Source organism: Equus przewalskii, chromosome 12 (genome assembly GCF_037783145.1).
Source record: "Equus przewalskii isolate Varuska chromosome 12, EquPr2, whole genome shotgun sequence".
In the NCBI taxonomy this organism is placed as follows: Eukaryota; Metazoa; Chordata; class Mammalia; order Perissodactyla; family Equidae; genus Equus; species Equus przewalskii.
In genome coordinates this window covers 21,039,925-21,054,882 of record NC_091842.1, presented here as the reverse complement: position 1 = coordinate 21,054,882, position 14,958 = coordinate 21,039,925, and the positions used below count along the sequence as shown (strand labels likewise).

General features: G+C 56.8%; 1 protein-coding gene across 2 annotated transcripts in view; it reads right to left on the bottom strand.

Annotated features, from left to right (window-relative positions):
• GSG1L (GSG1 like) overlaps positions 1-14,958 on the bottom strand; it is a 211,959-nt gene that overhangs the window by 9,079 nt on the left and 187,922 nt on the right. For both annotated transcript variants that reach the window (XM_070566511.1, XM_070566512.1), the window contains one exon: positions 5,468-5,538. In XM_070566511.1, the coding sequence (XP_070422612.1) occupies positions 5,468-5,538 (71 nt within the window). The remainder of the gene's footprint in view (positions 1-5,467; positions 5,539-14,958) is intronic.

The window sequence follows — 14,958 nt, the reverse complement described above, 5'->3', positions numbered from 1 at the left end:
AAGTGCAGAGCTGCTCCTGGCGGCAGCTTCAGGAGGACGCGGCCCAGAGCTGAGTGCCGCTCAGAACTGGGTCTGTGGACCAGCGGAAGCAGCACCACTGGGCGTGGCCGGGATGCAGACTCCCAGGCCCCTCCCCGACCTCCCGCGCCAGACACTCAGGGGTGGGCCCCTGCAATCCACGTGCTGAGGAGCCCTCCCCGGCATTCTGATGCTGATGCTGGCTTGGATCTCTCACCCGCCAGGACTGGGGTCTCAGATATCTCCCAGCTGCATGCCCGTCTGGGTGCCCCGCGAGCTGGCCTTGATATTTATTTCAGAAATATTGTCTGTTTCCATTTGAATAAAGGAAGCCGACTGGAGCAGTAACAGATTGGATTTGACTTTTATCTAATAAAAATGCCAAGTTGCTCCGGGCCAAGAAAAGTCTGTCTTGAAATTCCCTCTGCTATTTCGAGGGCAGCAGCAGCAGAGACCCGTGTAGACGGAGTTCCCAGAAGCCACCTCTGTACCCGGCAAGTGACAGCCTCTTGCCCGGCCCAGCCTTACAGACACACCTGGCAAAATCAGAAGCCTGTCTTGGGTGCTGAACTTGACAGGTGCGACCAACTGCAATCCCCAGATGCCCCTGAAAGGAAGACGCCGACACGAGGACCGCACAGCGGCATCGCCGCCAAGTGTCACCTCTGATGGGCTGCCGCGCTAGCTGGTGGCACTGCAGAGCCCAAAGGCAGGTTTCAAGCGCAAACTCTTTCCTCAGGAAAAAAAATGGTGGCAGAATCCATGTCACAAGAAAAAAAATAGCAACCTTTGGAGCAGTCAGGATAAGCAAAAGTTCCCGTAACTGCTTATGTGCAAGCGGCTGCTCGGGAGGGAAACAGCAGGAGAAGCCTGGCGATTCAGACACAGCAATGGAGCACTGACTGCGTGCCACTGTCCCAGGCTCTCAGATGCAGATGTGGACAAAACAAGACAGGTGCCTTTCTCATGGAACCCAGTGGAGAGAGGCGGCAAAGCAAAACCAAGGACATAAAAATAAAAAGATAATTTCAGAGAGGAAGCGAGGCTATGAGGAAAAGAAAACACGGTGGTAGGAGGGTGACTGGGGAAGTGGCCTTCCAGCTCAGACTTAAAGGTGAGACAATGCCAGCCATGCAGAGATTCAGAGGGAGAGCATTCCAGGCAGAGAAAACAGCAAGTGCAAGGACTCTGTGAAGGGAAAGCATGTGCATGTTCAGGGAGGACACGGGCCAGGGTGGCTGGAGCAGAACGAGGCGGAGGAGGGAGGGAGGAGGTGAGGCCAGAGCAGGACAGCCTCATTCCCAGGGTAGGGCGGCAGTTCTATACACCAAGCTGAGTTGTACCCCCAGGGGCCCAGAGCCCTCAGCGAAGTCAGTCTGCCTTTCAGCTCCTTGGTCTCTCCGTCTACACATAAGGATAATCATCCGTCCTTCCCGGGGCTGTGCCAGCATCAGATGAGATGGCTGTAAATGCTCAGCGCAGACCTGCACACAGCAAGCGTTTAATAACGCGGGCTCTCTGACATTCCTCCTCCTCTGTTCCTCCTGCCGGCAAGTCAGCCCACCACAGATCTGAGCAGCTGTTCAGTGCAGAAATATTGCAAAACTCGTCCAGGCATTTCCAAAATATTTTCTTGGCCCAGAACCCACTAGCAGCTAAGAGGCTGTGTTCTGGAGGTGGCATCATTTCCCAAGATGGTCTGACCGGGCTGCTTTTCCAGCCCATGGGCTCTGCAAGGACAGAGTCCACGTGTGGCTGGGCCCCGCATCCCGGTACCCTGCCCAGGGTGTGGCAGACGGGGTGTGCCCAGCCCTGGAGGCACACACGGCAGCTCACCCTAGTGGCTCAGGGTTTGGGCTCTGGAGCCAGACGGAATGGGTGAAAATCTCATCTCCCCCCTTCCTGGCATAGCCACAACCTCCCTGGGCTCACTTTCTCCATCTGTAAAATGGGGCTGTATCTAGGATTAAATGAATGATAAAGTAAAATCCTCAGAACATACACGAGGGTGAGGTATTATCATCAGACCTGGTGGGACTGAGTTCTTGTTGGCTATTTTCATAACCAGGTCCAGGTGTCATCACTATGGCTGTAGAATTGTACCAGGCAGACCACCGCTGGCTAAGTCCCTCCCGGCCATCCCTCCTCCGTGCCCCACCTTCCCCATCCCCCTGAGCCAGGGTTGGGGGGCCCACACCTCTGCCATGACAGTGCCCGCACTGACCCCAGTAAAGCTGCACCTGCACGCTACGGCGATGGCTCGGGAGCTCCCCAGGCCAGGAACAGGCCTTATTCATCTCCGTGTTCCAGAGCCCAGCATGGGGCCCAGCCCAGAGAAGCATCTTTAGTAAAGATTTGTGGAATAAATGAATGATTAAAGGACTTTCCTCTGGCCACAGAAGAGCGCACTTTAGGTTCATTAAAGCGACCGAAGATTTCCCGCTGACTTTCCACCCCACACGGGGCGGCGCTGACTCCCCCTTTGCCTCTGACAGCAGAGAGATCTTTTCCTAAGCCATTGTTTAACTCTGAGCCCCCAGTGCCTCTGCTGACCCCCGGGGAAAGGCTGTCCCCGCCAGCTGGGCTGCCTGGAAAGGCACACCTGGCAGAGGGGCTGTGGGATCAGAGGCTCCTTTCGCCCCCAGGAAGCCAGGATTTGGAAAACCTTGGGGGGCAGCTGACAGCTTTCGGCAGCCCCTTCCCCACCACTTTCCAGGGCTGCTTCTGGGAACTCTCTCTCCCTTCCCCACACATTCTCCCAGTTGATCTCAGCAGTCCCCTGGCTTCAACTAGCTCCGTTCCCATCCCTACACGCCCCTTGAACTCAACACAGACAGAGCATCCTCATGCCCCACAAACTTGTCCTTTCCACATCCATCAGTCGGTGATGCCAGCCCTCAACTGCTGGAGCAAATCACCTGTGCATAGCCCAGGCTCCTCACTCCAATCAGACCAGCTGAGGCCCTGGGCCCCCAGTATGGAGCACGCTGTTGACCTCCGAGGGCACCAGGGCTTTCTCCGCCCCACCCCAAACAGTGGCCATCAAACAAGCACCGCGGGGCCGACTCAGCCGCGTGTGCTCTGCGCCAGCTGCCTGGCCCCCCAAGGGGCCCCTGGTGGTGGCCACCCTGACAATGTGCCTTCCCTGCTCACTCTTCTCCGCCACTCCCACTTGTGTTTCCTGGGATCACCCAAATAAGGGACTTGCTGCTGAATCCTTATCTCGGGATCTGCTTCCGGAGGAACCCAGACTAAGACACTCTGACAATTCTTCAGCACAGGGCTCTTGAGTCCACCCGCTTTTATCTCCACAGGTCAGGCCACATCGTCTGTCCCGGGAATGACGGCAGCACATCTGAACTGGTCTGCTGGCATCTCACCCTCCTCCTCAACCCTTTGCCCACATTGCAGATGGATGGATGGATACGGATGTAGATAAATAAGCAGGTGAATGTATAGATAAAGATATAGGTATAGATAAAGACACAGATAATGTGGGTGTGTCTCTCCCTGCTCAAAGTGCCCCCGGGCTCCCCACTGCGTAGCCAAGGCCTTCCCATGGTCCTGCCTTCTGTGCCCCCCACCCCTCTCCTCCCACTCTCCCCATCGCTCTCCCCGCTCTAGCCACACTGCCTCCCTGTTCCTGCTTCGGGCACTTGGACTTGCCGGCCCCTCTGCCCGGAAGTCTCTTTATTTGCTGACTCCTGTCATCCGTAGGTCTCAGCTGCGGCGGCTCTGTGGAAGCCCCCCGACTCTTCCTTGGGCCCCGGGATTCGGCTTTTCCTCCCACCAGCTCCCCAGCTGCCCCCAAGGCGAGCCCCATGGTCTCTTTCCATCCAGGGTTTCCTGCCCACTCTGTGGGGAGCCGGGAGGCTCAGGCCCAGGCAGGGGAGCCGGCGGTGCTGGGAACATGCCAGGGCCCTAGCCCTTATCCCCGTCATGTGCTTCCTCAGCCCTTGGGTGGATTTCCAATCCCCTCTGTTATCGCTGAGGCGGGCGCTCCCCATGGCTCCATGTCCTAGTTCCTGACCCCTTCCTCCAGGAAGCCCACCACCCTAGCGCAGATACCGGAATGAAACCACGGCGGTGTGTGAGCCCCGGCGTATGAACCCAGTGTCCACTCCAGCACAAGCCTCGTTCCTGGGGAAGGTCGTTAGGGTTTGGGCCATCTTCCTGGGTTAGTGCCTCCTATGGGAGCCTCTCCCCCAGGGGTGAAGAGTAGCCCCTCTCCCCTTCTTCAGCCAGGCCTCCTCCAGGCTCCTCACCCACCTCAGCTCCTCCCTCCACACAGAGCCATCGCTCCCTCAGTGACCAGGACCGCGGACTGGGAGTCAGACGGGCCTGAGGTGAAACCCCTCTGCCTCAGTCCGGGTGTCCGCAGAAGCAGGCCCTGGGGCAGGAATCAGGGTGTAGGGGAGAGATGAAGGAGCTCTGGGAAAGCCGGCTGAGACAGGGAAAGTGGCACCAGGAAAGGGAGGCAGCCAACCCAGAGCCGGCTGTGAACCAGTCCCACGAGGGCTGTGAAAACACACGCCTCGGGGGAGCCCCTGCACGGCTCGTCTTCTGCGAGTGCAGGCAGCTGAAGCCCCCAGGCACAGAGATGTAGACACTGGCAGTTGGAAGGCACTGGAGCTTCCTGAAAGGTCTGAGAGATGGGGGCAGCGCACTGACAGTGTCTGCTCTAACTGCTCTGCCACTGACTAGCTAAGCTGTGTGACCTTGAGCCAGTTGCTCCACCTCTCTGAGCCTTAACTTCCTCATCTGCAAAATATGGATAGTAATCCTGGTTGTAGGAGTTGGGAGTCAGCGAGAATACGTGATCAGGCACGTGAAGCCTGGGGTGGGGTGGGCAGGGAGCGTGTGGGGGGCATTCAGCAGGAACAGCTGAGATTCTGCCACTTTAACTGTAACCTCACATCGGCTCTTCCCTTTCCTGTCTGGAGCAGGGCCCTTTCTCTCCTCTTACCTCCCCTTTGCTTTCTGGTCCAGACATTTGTTTTCCTAACGGGTACCCTGGATTCCGGCGATGGCATCCCTCATAGTGGGGCATGTGAAGTCAATGCTGCCAGGAGCATCCAAGGCTCAGACAATCTTGTCCACTGCCCCCTCCCTGGCTTGGCTAGTTCAGCCCTGAAGCTGTTCTCCCTCAGGCCAGTGGCTAAGCGCGGCCTGGCCTGGAGCCAGAGCTCGCTGGCCCGCCTGCAAGCACGCCCGAGTCCCCTCTGCTTTCTTAGCATCCCAACCCCACTGGGAGGGCTGGGGTCGCTGTGTGCAGAGGACTTGGTACGCTAAGACGCCAGCCTCAGTTTCCCCATCTGAAGTGTGCGTCTGTGGGAGAGCGCAGGGGCGCAGGGAGAGGCTGGCCTGGCTCACGTCTACGTCCAGGGTTGTTTCTCCTCGGATGGCCCACGACGCTGGGGCAACGGCTCCTGCAGATAAAGCCACTTACGGGCGGGGCATCTCTCGTGGCGGCAAGCTAAGCGCAGGTCCTCCTCCTCGGTCCCATCCCCCTTCTCGATCCTGGAAAGAAAAGAACCCAAAAGCCTGTGTGAGAGAGAGCAGGCTGACCGGGCAGAGAGCCGGGACCCTCTGGAGAACGTTCTGCAAAGCGGCTGGGCACCACCGCCCCCTGGGACCCGGACCACAGCCCGGCGAGATGGGCGGCAGTATTTCCACTTACTGATGGAGAATCTGAGGGAGGCGTTGGGAGGCGATATGACCAGTCAGGAGCCACACAGCTAATAAACCAGAGGGAGAAGAGGGATGCACACCCACGTGTTCTCACAAAGTCATCCAATTATATGCAAATGGTGTATTACAAAGAATGTGTATAGTTTGATTTGTCTAAAAAAGTACACACAGGGGCCAGCCCGGTGGCGCAGCTGTTAAGTGTGCACGTTCTGCTTCGGCGGCCGGGGGTTTGTGGGTTTGGATCCCGGGTGCGGATATGGCACCACTTGGCAAGCTATGCTGTGTTAGGTGTCCCACATATAAAGCAGAGGAAGATGGGCACGATGTTAGCTCAGGGCCAGTCTTCCTCAGCAAAAAGAGGAGGATTGGCAGCAGTTAGCTCAGGGCTAATCTTCCTCGAAAAAAAAAAAATTACACACTGATGGGCACAAAAACTTATTCGGCACAGTATATACCACAGGCCAATGGTGATTAGTGCTAGATAATGAGACTACAGGGGGTTAAGTCTGGAACTTTCTTGTGAATTTACCTCTATTTTGAGATTTGGGGGCAACAGACATTGATTAGCTCTGTCACTTTTCTTAACTAAATTGCAACGTTTCCCAAAGACGTTACTACATAGAAACAAAGCCCTGGTCCTCTGGCCTCCGGCACAGCGCTCGGCCCTCCCAGACAGTGAGCGCCTCTCCTGCGTGGCTTCCTTCTCTGGCATCTCAAGACCAAGGCGGCTCGGGCGGGGGGACCGCCTCTCCTGGCTCGGGCGGGGGCGACAAGCACACAACAGAGGCTGACCAGGGTCAAGTGGAGGCAGCCGCAGCTTCTCTCATGTGGCTCCTCACTCCCACCCGCCAATGACCGGGCCAGAGTGGGGGGACCACGTTCCCACATGGCACGCGTCCATTTGCAGCCTAGGTAAGCTCGAGCTCCACACGGTCCAGGCCAAGTGCGCATCACTTTAGAGAAACACGAGTCCCCTGAAGTGAAGACAACTCCACTCGTTCCTGTGTCGCCTAAAGACACTGGAAGGCCCTCCAGCTCCCTATCTGCAGCCCTACATCTTGACGTCTCTCCTCCATTCTTCTCCTTGCCTTTTCCTTGCCGCAAAGCTGGCCTGGAACCTCTCGCCTCCTGCCTCACACCCAGGGCCTCCCCCACACTCTCTCCAGTGCCCTCAGCACGGCGTCTTCCCTTCTCTCCCCACTCCTGTTCTGTCAACTGCTGTCCTCTTTTCTCCCGGGTATGCACTGACCATTTTTGGTCCCCTAAGATTGTTCATTGATTCATTCAACAGGAGGCCCCCGGGGACCAGCTCTGTGTAGTTTCACCAGACGCTGTGAGCGGGACAGAAACGTCTCCTTCACGTCTCTGCCCTCGGAAAGCTCCCCATCTACGAGGAAGACAAGCTTGCATGCGAGTCAGAAAGCGACAGACGTTGAATAATGCCACTGAGGATGCTCATGCCACCTGTGCCAAGGGGCTAGGCCTGTGCTCCCAGGGTACAAACTCTGGACACAGTTCTTGTTTACAGATGTCATCTTTGGCCTGGGGGCCCGGACAGCTGCACAGAGGCCTGAGTGATGATGCTGCAGGAAAGCAGCTGATGCTGTGGGGGGTCCACTATAAGGAAAGGTGGCCTTTTTTCTTTTTTTCTTTTCATTTATTGGAAACATTTTTGTTATTTTCCTGATAGCACAATCTTGTTCCAAAAAAAATTCCAACTCCATAGAGAGCAAAAATCCCCCTACAATCCCCCTCCACGTGGCGGGATCACCACCGTTAGTAGTTTACCATTTATCTTTTCAGAATTCACTTTTTTTTTTACATAGTCTCAAATTAAACATACTTTTTTGTCACCTGATTTTTTTCACTTACCCATACATTTCCAATGTCTTTCTACATCAGTACACATAAATCTCACTCATCCTTTTTCCTCATAGTTGTATGTGAGAGAAAAATTAACATTCAAAACCCTATTGCTAGACATTTAGGTGTTTTCCAGTTTTTTCGCTCTTCCAAGTCACGCTGCACGTATACCCAGCAAGGGGTTGTGTTCCCCCATCCCCAGAGGGGCTCGAGGCTGGACTATTGCCAGTCGTGAAGCTGCAACCAGATTCAAACACTGGATGGGAGGTTAGACCAGTCCTGGAGCCCATCCTCATCCTGGAACACCACCTGGCCGTGCCCAGCGCCTCTGGGTGAATGGGTACCAGCCCTGCCACATGGGGGCCTCCCACACTCTCCTGAATTCCACAGTCTTAACGTCGAGCTGATTCCCAGATCCAACCCAGGTCCCCAGTTCTCATGGCTTCTCCTCCTGGGATCCTCTTCCTCCAGGCCTCATGCTGGGCACCTCCTTGGTCTCCGTAGGGAGCTTCGGCCCTGTGGAGAGGGGCCAGGGAGCAAAAGAGCTGATGTTTAAGGAGAGAACCAGCCCCCCGGCATGGCCCCTCCCCTCCCCAGTCACCCAAACCTTGCTGCTGAGAAGCCCAAAGTTCACCAGTTAACTCATCCAACAACAGCCACCAGCTGTGAGCATCTCCCGCGGGCCAGGCCCCCTGCTGTGCTCGGGGCCACCGGGACGGCTCCGAGAGGCCCTTGCCCCAAGAGGCCCAGGCCTGATGTACACCGAAAGAAATCACCTCAACTTAAGGGGCCAAGTTTTAAGCTAGAAGGACGTTAAGAAGGTTGAGTAAGGGTTGTCCAGTCCAGCGGTGGGCAAACTTTTTCTGTAAAGATCTAGATGGTAAACGTGTGAGGCTTTGGGGCCCAGGTGTTCTGTCACAGCTACTCAACTGCCCTTGTGGTTTGCAAGCAGCCACAGACAGTACCAAACGAACGGGCGTGTTTAGCGATTTCTTTGCAGCACATGGGAACCCGACATGGCTTGCCGGAGAGAGCGTGTGAACTTGTCTAGCCGGTGGTTCCCACCGCGGAGGCCCACAGAAGTCCCGGGGCGGGGGCAGTTAAGTTCCCCGGGATGGGGACACGCAGCACAGTGGAGAGCCACTTGCGTGGGGGCCGCATCTTGAAGCCCCACGACTGCCCGCTTCTCAGAGAGGGAGCTGGGATCCACGCCTGGGTGGCCTGTCTTTCTAGGGCTTTGTTGCCATTCTAGAAAGAGCTGGTTTCCTTGCACAAATGGAGCCCTCTCTGCCAGATTTGCCAAGGAAAATAACAGCTCTGCAGGGGCTGGCAGACGTCCGGTGAGTGGCTGCGGCTTGGCAGCAGTTGTGACAGGGCTCAGGACCCTCCCGCAGCCCCCGGCGCTTCCTGACAGGGAACCAGGGAGGACCAGGGGATGCTGTGGGCGCGGTGGAGACGCTGGCCCTGCGGATAGGAGGGATCGCGGCTGAGCACAGCCCCGTGCGGCTCTCCTGACCGCTCTGAATGCCTGTGATTCAGGGTCTTCTCTGTGGCAATGGGCACAACAGTCGTGGCAGGAATGCCAGGAAGGACAACCAGCACAGTGCCACTGTTTGCTGCGAGGACTGAGGCCCAGTACCGGCCAGAGCGAGGGCTTAGGAGAGGTTCGCACTACCAGGTGGAAACCTGTTTAATCATCGGTCTCCCCCGAACAGTTTACACTCAGAGAGAAGAGGGCGGAGTTGACCTCATGCTCTGCTGTGGCCCCGGGGGCCAGCACAGCACTCGGCCCAGAGTGTCCGGAGGATGTTAGAAGGGAGGGGAGCGGGGGGGAGGACGAGGGGACGAGGAAACCAGCACAAGCTGCCCAGGCTAGGAGCAGCCCACTGGGGAGGCAGCCGGGGGTCAGCCAGGGTGGCTGAGCTCTGTGTAGAAAGAGAAGCTGCTGCAAATGTCACCAGGTGGCAATTTCCTTTAATTTGAACTGTCATTTCCTGCAGGAAGTATTTTGTGCTCTCTGAAGGCAGGCCCTTTTTTTGGATGGTGGTGTGAGAAATTACCCACAAATGTAAATAAGTGTCTTGAAGGGTTGATGGGGATGTGTGAGGACCACAGGTGGCCCCGGCGCCTCCATGCTCTCACTGTGTCACTTCCCTCCCGGCGGCTTCCTCTGCAAGGGGTCGAGTCTGGGCATGTCCCATTATCTCTGAGCCTTGATTTCCTCATCTGGTAAATGGGCCTAAGAAAGTACCTGCCTCTTAGGGCGGCTGCGGGCGTTACACGGATTGGTGAACGTGGAGCTCAGTCTGTCTAGGGCTCCAGAGCTCCGCCATCGTTACTGCCCTGTCACCATCATCATCCTCACCACCGGGGCCTTCACGGTCTGTCGCTCTGTGACCCGCCTCACAGTTCCTGAGGTGGAGGGCTGTTATTTTGACATATTAACCACCGCTCCTCCCCGCAAACACACACCCCTCCTTCCACTCCATCCTCACACCTGAGCCACCTGCTGCCTCAGGAAAGGGATGTTTCGGAAGAAGCGGAGAAAAGGGTCCGCAGCATCGCACGCCTCTGGATTCAGGGCAGAGGGAGCCCACAGGGGCTACGGCACAGCCTTCCTTCTAGAAGACACAGAATGTCTCTAAACTGGGGACAAGGAGAGCCAGAGCAGAAGCTGAGGGAGCTGACGCCATGCTGCGTGGAGGGAGAACGAGCCCCACGGAGGGCGATGAGAACAGAGGCACCTGCTCAGACTGTCAAGTGAGAAGCAAATACATTTGTAAATTGTTTAAATCCTCGTTGTTCTGGGTCCGTTTACACCCATTCAAACTTGTATCCCAACCACAGGGGCACCACCGTCATCATCATGACCATCATCCCCATTTTACAGATGTGAAAACTGAAGCTAAGGGAGACTGCTAACTGGCTGAAAGCTCAGCGGGCGCTGGCAAATGGTAGTAACTGGCCCTCCAGCAGGAAGAGAAGCCGAGCTGTGCAGTGTTCATGGGCCTCTGCGGGGTGAATACTCTCAGCATGGCTGACCTGAAACGACCGGGCTGACATCGCTGAAAAGGGAGTCCCCGGGCGGCATCGGCACCCTTGGCTCTCGTGGGGCCGACACGGACCTGCTCCACCCCGCAGCTGGCCGGTGGCCGGGCTGGGATTTGAACTCCGGCCTACCGGTCCCTGGAGCTCAAGCATGTTTCCGGTGTGTGCTGCAGATTCCCGGCTGGCAGGGCATTCGCGACAGACCCCCTGGCACGCCTGCATCGTGAGGTCCTGGTGGAAGGTGGCGCTGGGAGCCATCCAGCTCTGGCTGCCCCAGAGCAGAAGCAGATGTGCAAACAGCTGCGTGGGGTGGGACTGCACTGTCACAGAGGCACTGCCCCAGGGACCCACGACTTCTGGAATCTGGCCGAGGCTGGGTTTCTCTTTTTGAGAGAAGAGAAGGATGCAGGCAAGTTACGGGAGCAGGGACGCCCCGAGGACTTGAGGGTCCGAGCGTGGACCAGAACCAAGACCTCCTCTCTTCCTTGGGAGGACCCCCCAGTCCCTGCCCACCTCATCTCAGGGCCAAATGTGGCCACTGCAGCTAGGGGCACTGGCGTCCACTACGTCTTAGCTCTGCTGTGACAGGAGCCCCAGGGCCTCCCCAGGATGCTCTCCAGGCCCCAGCCCTGTCTGTGCCACCCTCACAGCCAGCCCCTCTCCGGCTGGCCCCAGGCTGGCTTGTTCCCCAGTCTCTAGCCCCTTCCTGGTCTGAATAACAGTCCACGTGCTGCACTTCTCAAACTATCCAATAAAGGACTAGGTTTTTTACCCTTAATTTTCAATCTACCTTGGACCAATTTTTAAATGAAATACAGCAGCGAGTTGCTAGAAAATGAATGGATAAAAACCACATACAAAGGCAAGCTTGGGTACAGTATACCAGCCATATCAATGCGCCGTGGAAGTTTCCAAACACAGATCTCAGTTTCTGTCCTTACATCACTGTGGATGTTTGCAGACGGGCACGGGTCCAGGACGACACTCGAGGAGCACTGGTCTGTAGGACCCTTCTTTATCCCCTGGCCTCTGCCGGCCGTGTCTACCTCTTGACCCCTGAGTGGGACTGCATCTGCTCCACCCTCCAGCCCAGCGCTCCCCAAACTCAACAGTACACACAGATCACCAGGGCAGCCTGTTAAAATGCAGAGTCTGATGCAGTAGGTCAGGGGTTCTGCATTCAAACAGGCTCCCAGGTGAGGTTGATGCTGTTGGAGCCTGGATCACATTTGAGGAGCCGGGCACTGGACCCTTGGTGTTGGGCATGTGGGGGGCTCCACTAAGCTTTGGCTCAGTCGTCCTGCAGGTCCTAGGCTGTCGTCCAGGGGACCCAGGCCTCCAGTATCTTCCCCAGAGACCTGGCTACAAATGGGCATCACCAAGGAAGCAGCAGCAGTGACGGGGGTGCGGGGGCAGGAGGGCGCCCCAGCACTCCCCCCCTCTCCCTCCGCCTCTCATTTCCCCTCCAGCTGGCTACGAGAAAATGGGGGAGTTCAGGGAGCGCCATCCTCCCAGATGTTCACCCCACTTCCACCTCATGGTTTTCCAGTTCAAGGACCTGTCTGCGCTTTTTGCTTTCCTTTCACGTGGTGATGGTCCATGATCCAATCCCGGGAGCCGGTGAGGCCCTGCAGTCCCCTCCATGTCATCTCTAATTTCTGGGTGCTGCGCTCGCTCGAGATTAAACAGCGATTTCAAAGCACCCAACAAAGAGGTCACATCTCTAGGGAACGGTCGCAGAGGACAAAGGACACAGTGAGTTTTAAATGACCCATTTGCAGTGGAGTAAAGAATGGAAGTATAAGGAACTTTGGCAAATAAACGATCATAAGTAGGAAATTAAGATTCCGTAACATCACATCAGAAGTGCTATTCCAAGACAGGGGGAAATAAACGAGTTTTTTAAATGATTTGCTTTTTTTTTCTTTTCCCATCTTATGGGTAGTATCATCATGATACAAAACCTTTGGAAGATACAGAGGGTAAGGCTGTCAACAGTGTCAACACCTCCCCAGATCTTTGTGCACGCAAAGATTTTTCGTGGTTTTGTCTCCCGTTTCCCCGAAACTGGGTTTAAAAAGACACCTCCAGTTATTAGCACCCTGAGACTACTTTCAGAGCGGCATGGGTTATAAATTATTACTTAGAAAGGCGACCACTGGCATTAGGAGCCACCCCCGCTCTCCCCCGCAGCCTCTCGGGGAGCTCCCAGGGACCATGACACCGTGGAAATCTCTAGACTGGGTTCACCTCAAAAGCCCCTTCCCCTCCCAGCTTCAGCTCGGCTCCAAGGAGAGAGAACAGGTGAGCAAAGTCACCCAGGAGGGCGTTCCTGAGGTTAGGTGCTGTCAGGCATGCCTGGGGAAAGAGTGGGGAGAAGATCACGCAGGCGAGACCACAGGCAGCTCCCAGAGGGCAAAGGTCACCTTGGCCTCATAGACTGGCGAGTGACACCCCATGAGGCTCCTTCCGGGAGGCCTTCCTCTCTGCTCTTTGTCACTGTCTCCGTCCATCTCACTATTAGGAAATAAAGGTGAGTGGACTTGCACCCCTGTCCCATGGAGCTGTCCCGAGTCACTGAAGGGTTACAGCTGCGAAGCGCGCCATGGGGTGGGCCCAGGGGCTCTGTCCTAGGGGAGTCAGCGCTTGAGGCGACCGCCGAAGGCCGAGCATCGACGAGGCAAAGAACGGGGAGCACTGCAGGCGAGGGGACAGCGGTCCAGGGGCCACGCCGAGGGAGCAGAGCGACCCGTCTGCGGAACCGTGACGTCCAGAGGGGTGCTCTTTGCAGGCGGAGGGAGTCCGGGGCCCACGGCAAGGCCAGGCAGTGGCAGCGCCTTGTAGTCACAGAGAGGTGCTGGGTCTTTGTCCTGGAGCTGTGGGAGCCGCTGCAGAGATTTAGGCAGAAAGATGGGGGTGGAGGGGCTGGCCCGGTGGCGCAGTGGTTAAGTTCGCACATTCCACTTCTCGGCGGCCCGGGGTTCGCCGGTTCGGATCCTGGGTGCAGACATGGCATCACTTGGCAAGCCATGCTGTGGTAGGCATCCCACATATAAAGTGGAGGAAGATGGGCATGGATGTTAGCTCAGGGCCAGTCTTCCTCAGCAAAAAGAGGAGAACTGGCAGTAGTTAGCTCAGGGCTAATCTTCCTCCAAAAAGAAAAAAAAAAGATAGGGGTAGAGGGCCCCTGACTATGTTGGCATAGTGAAGAGGCACTCAGGCTACTGGAGGAGAAGAGAGGAGAGGGAACAGAGGCGGATGTGGGGTTTACATCTTCCCTCCACATATGTGGTAGGAGCAGACGCAGCCGTGGACTAGGCTGATGGGAGTGGAGTGCAGAGAAGTGAACTCACGGAAGGGCAAACGTGTGCTGGATGGGTGTGAACTGGGCATAGGTGTAAGGACTTGCAGATGCCTGGCCTGCACAAGCAGGACCACTGCGGGAGACGGATGTGGAAACAGGACTGGGTATGGGGGAGACTATCGTGAGTGAGTCCTGGCCATGTTGACATCTGGTGCCTTTGAGAATTCAAAGCGGAAACGCCAAGGAGGCAGCTGGACATGGAGTCAGGCGTCTGGAGCGGACAAAGAGTGTGGGAGGAGTCCTGGCGCACACATGGCCACGGAGGCGAACGTCAAATGAGGAGAGAGGAGGACCAGAACTGAGCCTGGGAACACCACCATTTAACAGAACGGAGGAGGGGAGGAGGTGGGAGGGGGCACAAAGCCCAGAGGAGTGGCTGGTGGAGCCCAGGGAGGAGGGTGTGTGCGGACCATCGGGGCTGCTGGGAGCTGTTTCGGGGAGTGGCGGGTGGAGGGCAAATTGAGAGGGGGGAGCTGTAAGTGGGAGGTGAGGAAGTGGTGACAAACCCTTCTAAAATTTTTCCTACAATGGACAGGAGAGAGAGCAGAGACGTGTAAAGGGGAGGCTGGCCCTGCACTGTGTGGCGATGCCTACTTGCTCGCCCATCTCCCCAGAGCAGCGTCTGGCTGCCGTGTCTGTGGGAGCAGTGAGGCTGGCCCCCAGGAGCGAGGCTTGGGGAAGCTTCCTGCTCCCACCTTCTAACCTGGTAATATTCAATCTGGTGCTACCACCAGCCCCCCGGCCCAAATGCAGTGGGAGACGGAGAGACAAGAGACCCAGGCCCGCCCCCAGCCAGCCCTACTCTCAAATCACACCACACTGCTTAGATTTTCCAACGACACCTGTGTGCCGCCACCCTGGCCTTTGCACACACCACTGCCTGTGCCTGAGAACGCCTTCTCGCGACACTGCCCATCTGGCGTGAGCCTGCGCGGTCTCTAAAGACTGGGCTGCGGCTCTCCTCTGTGAAGGCT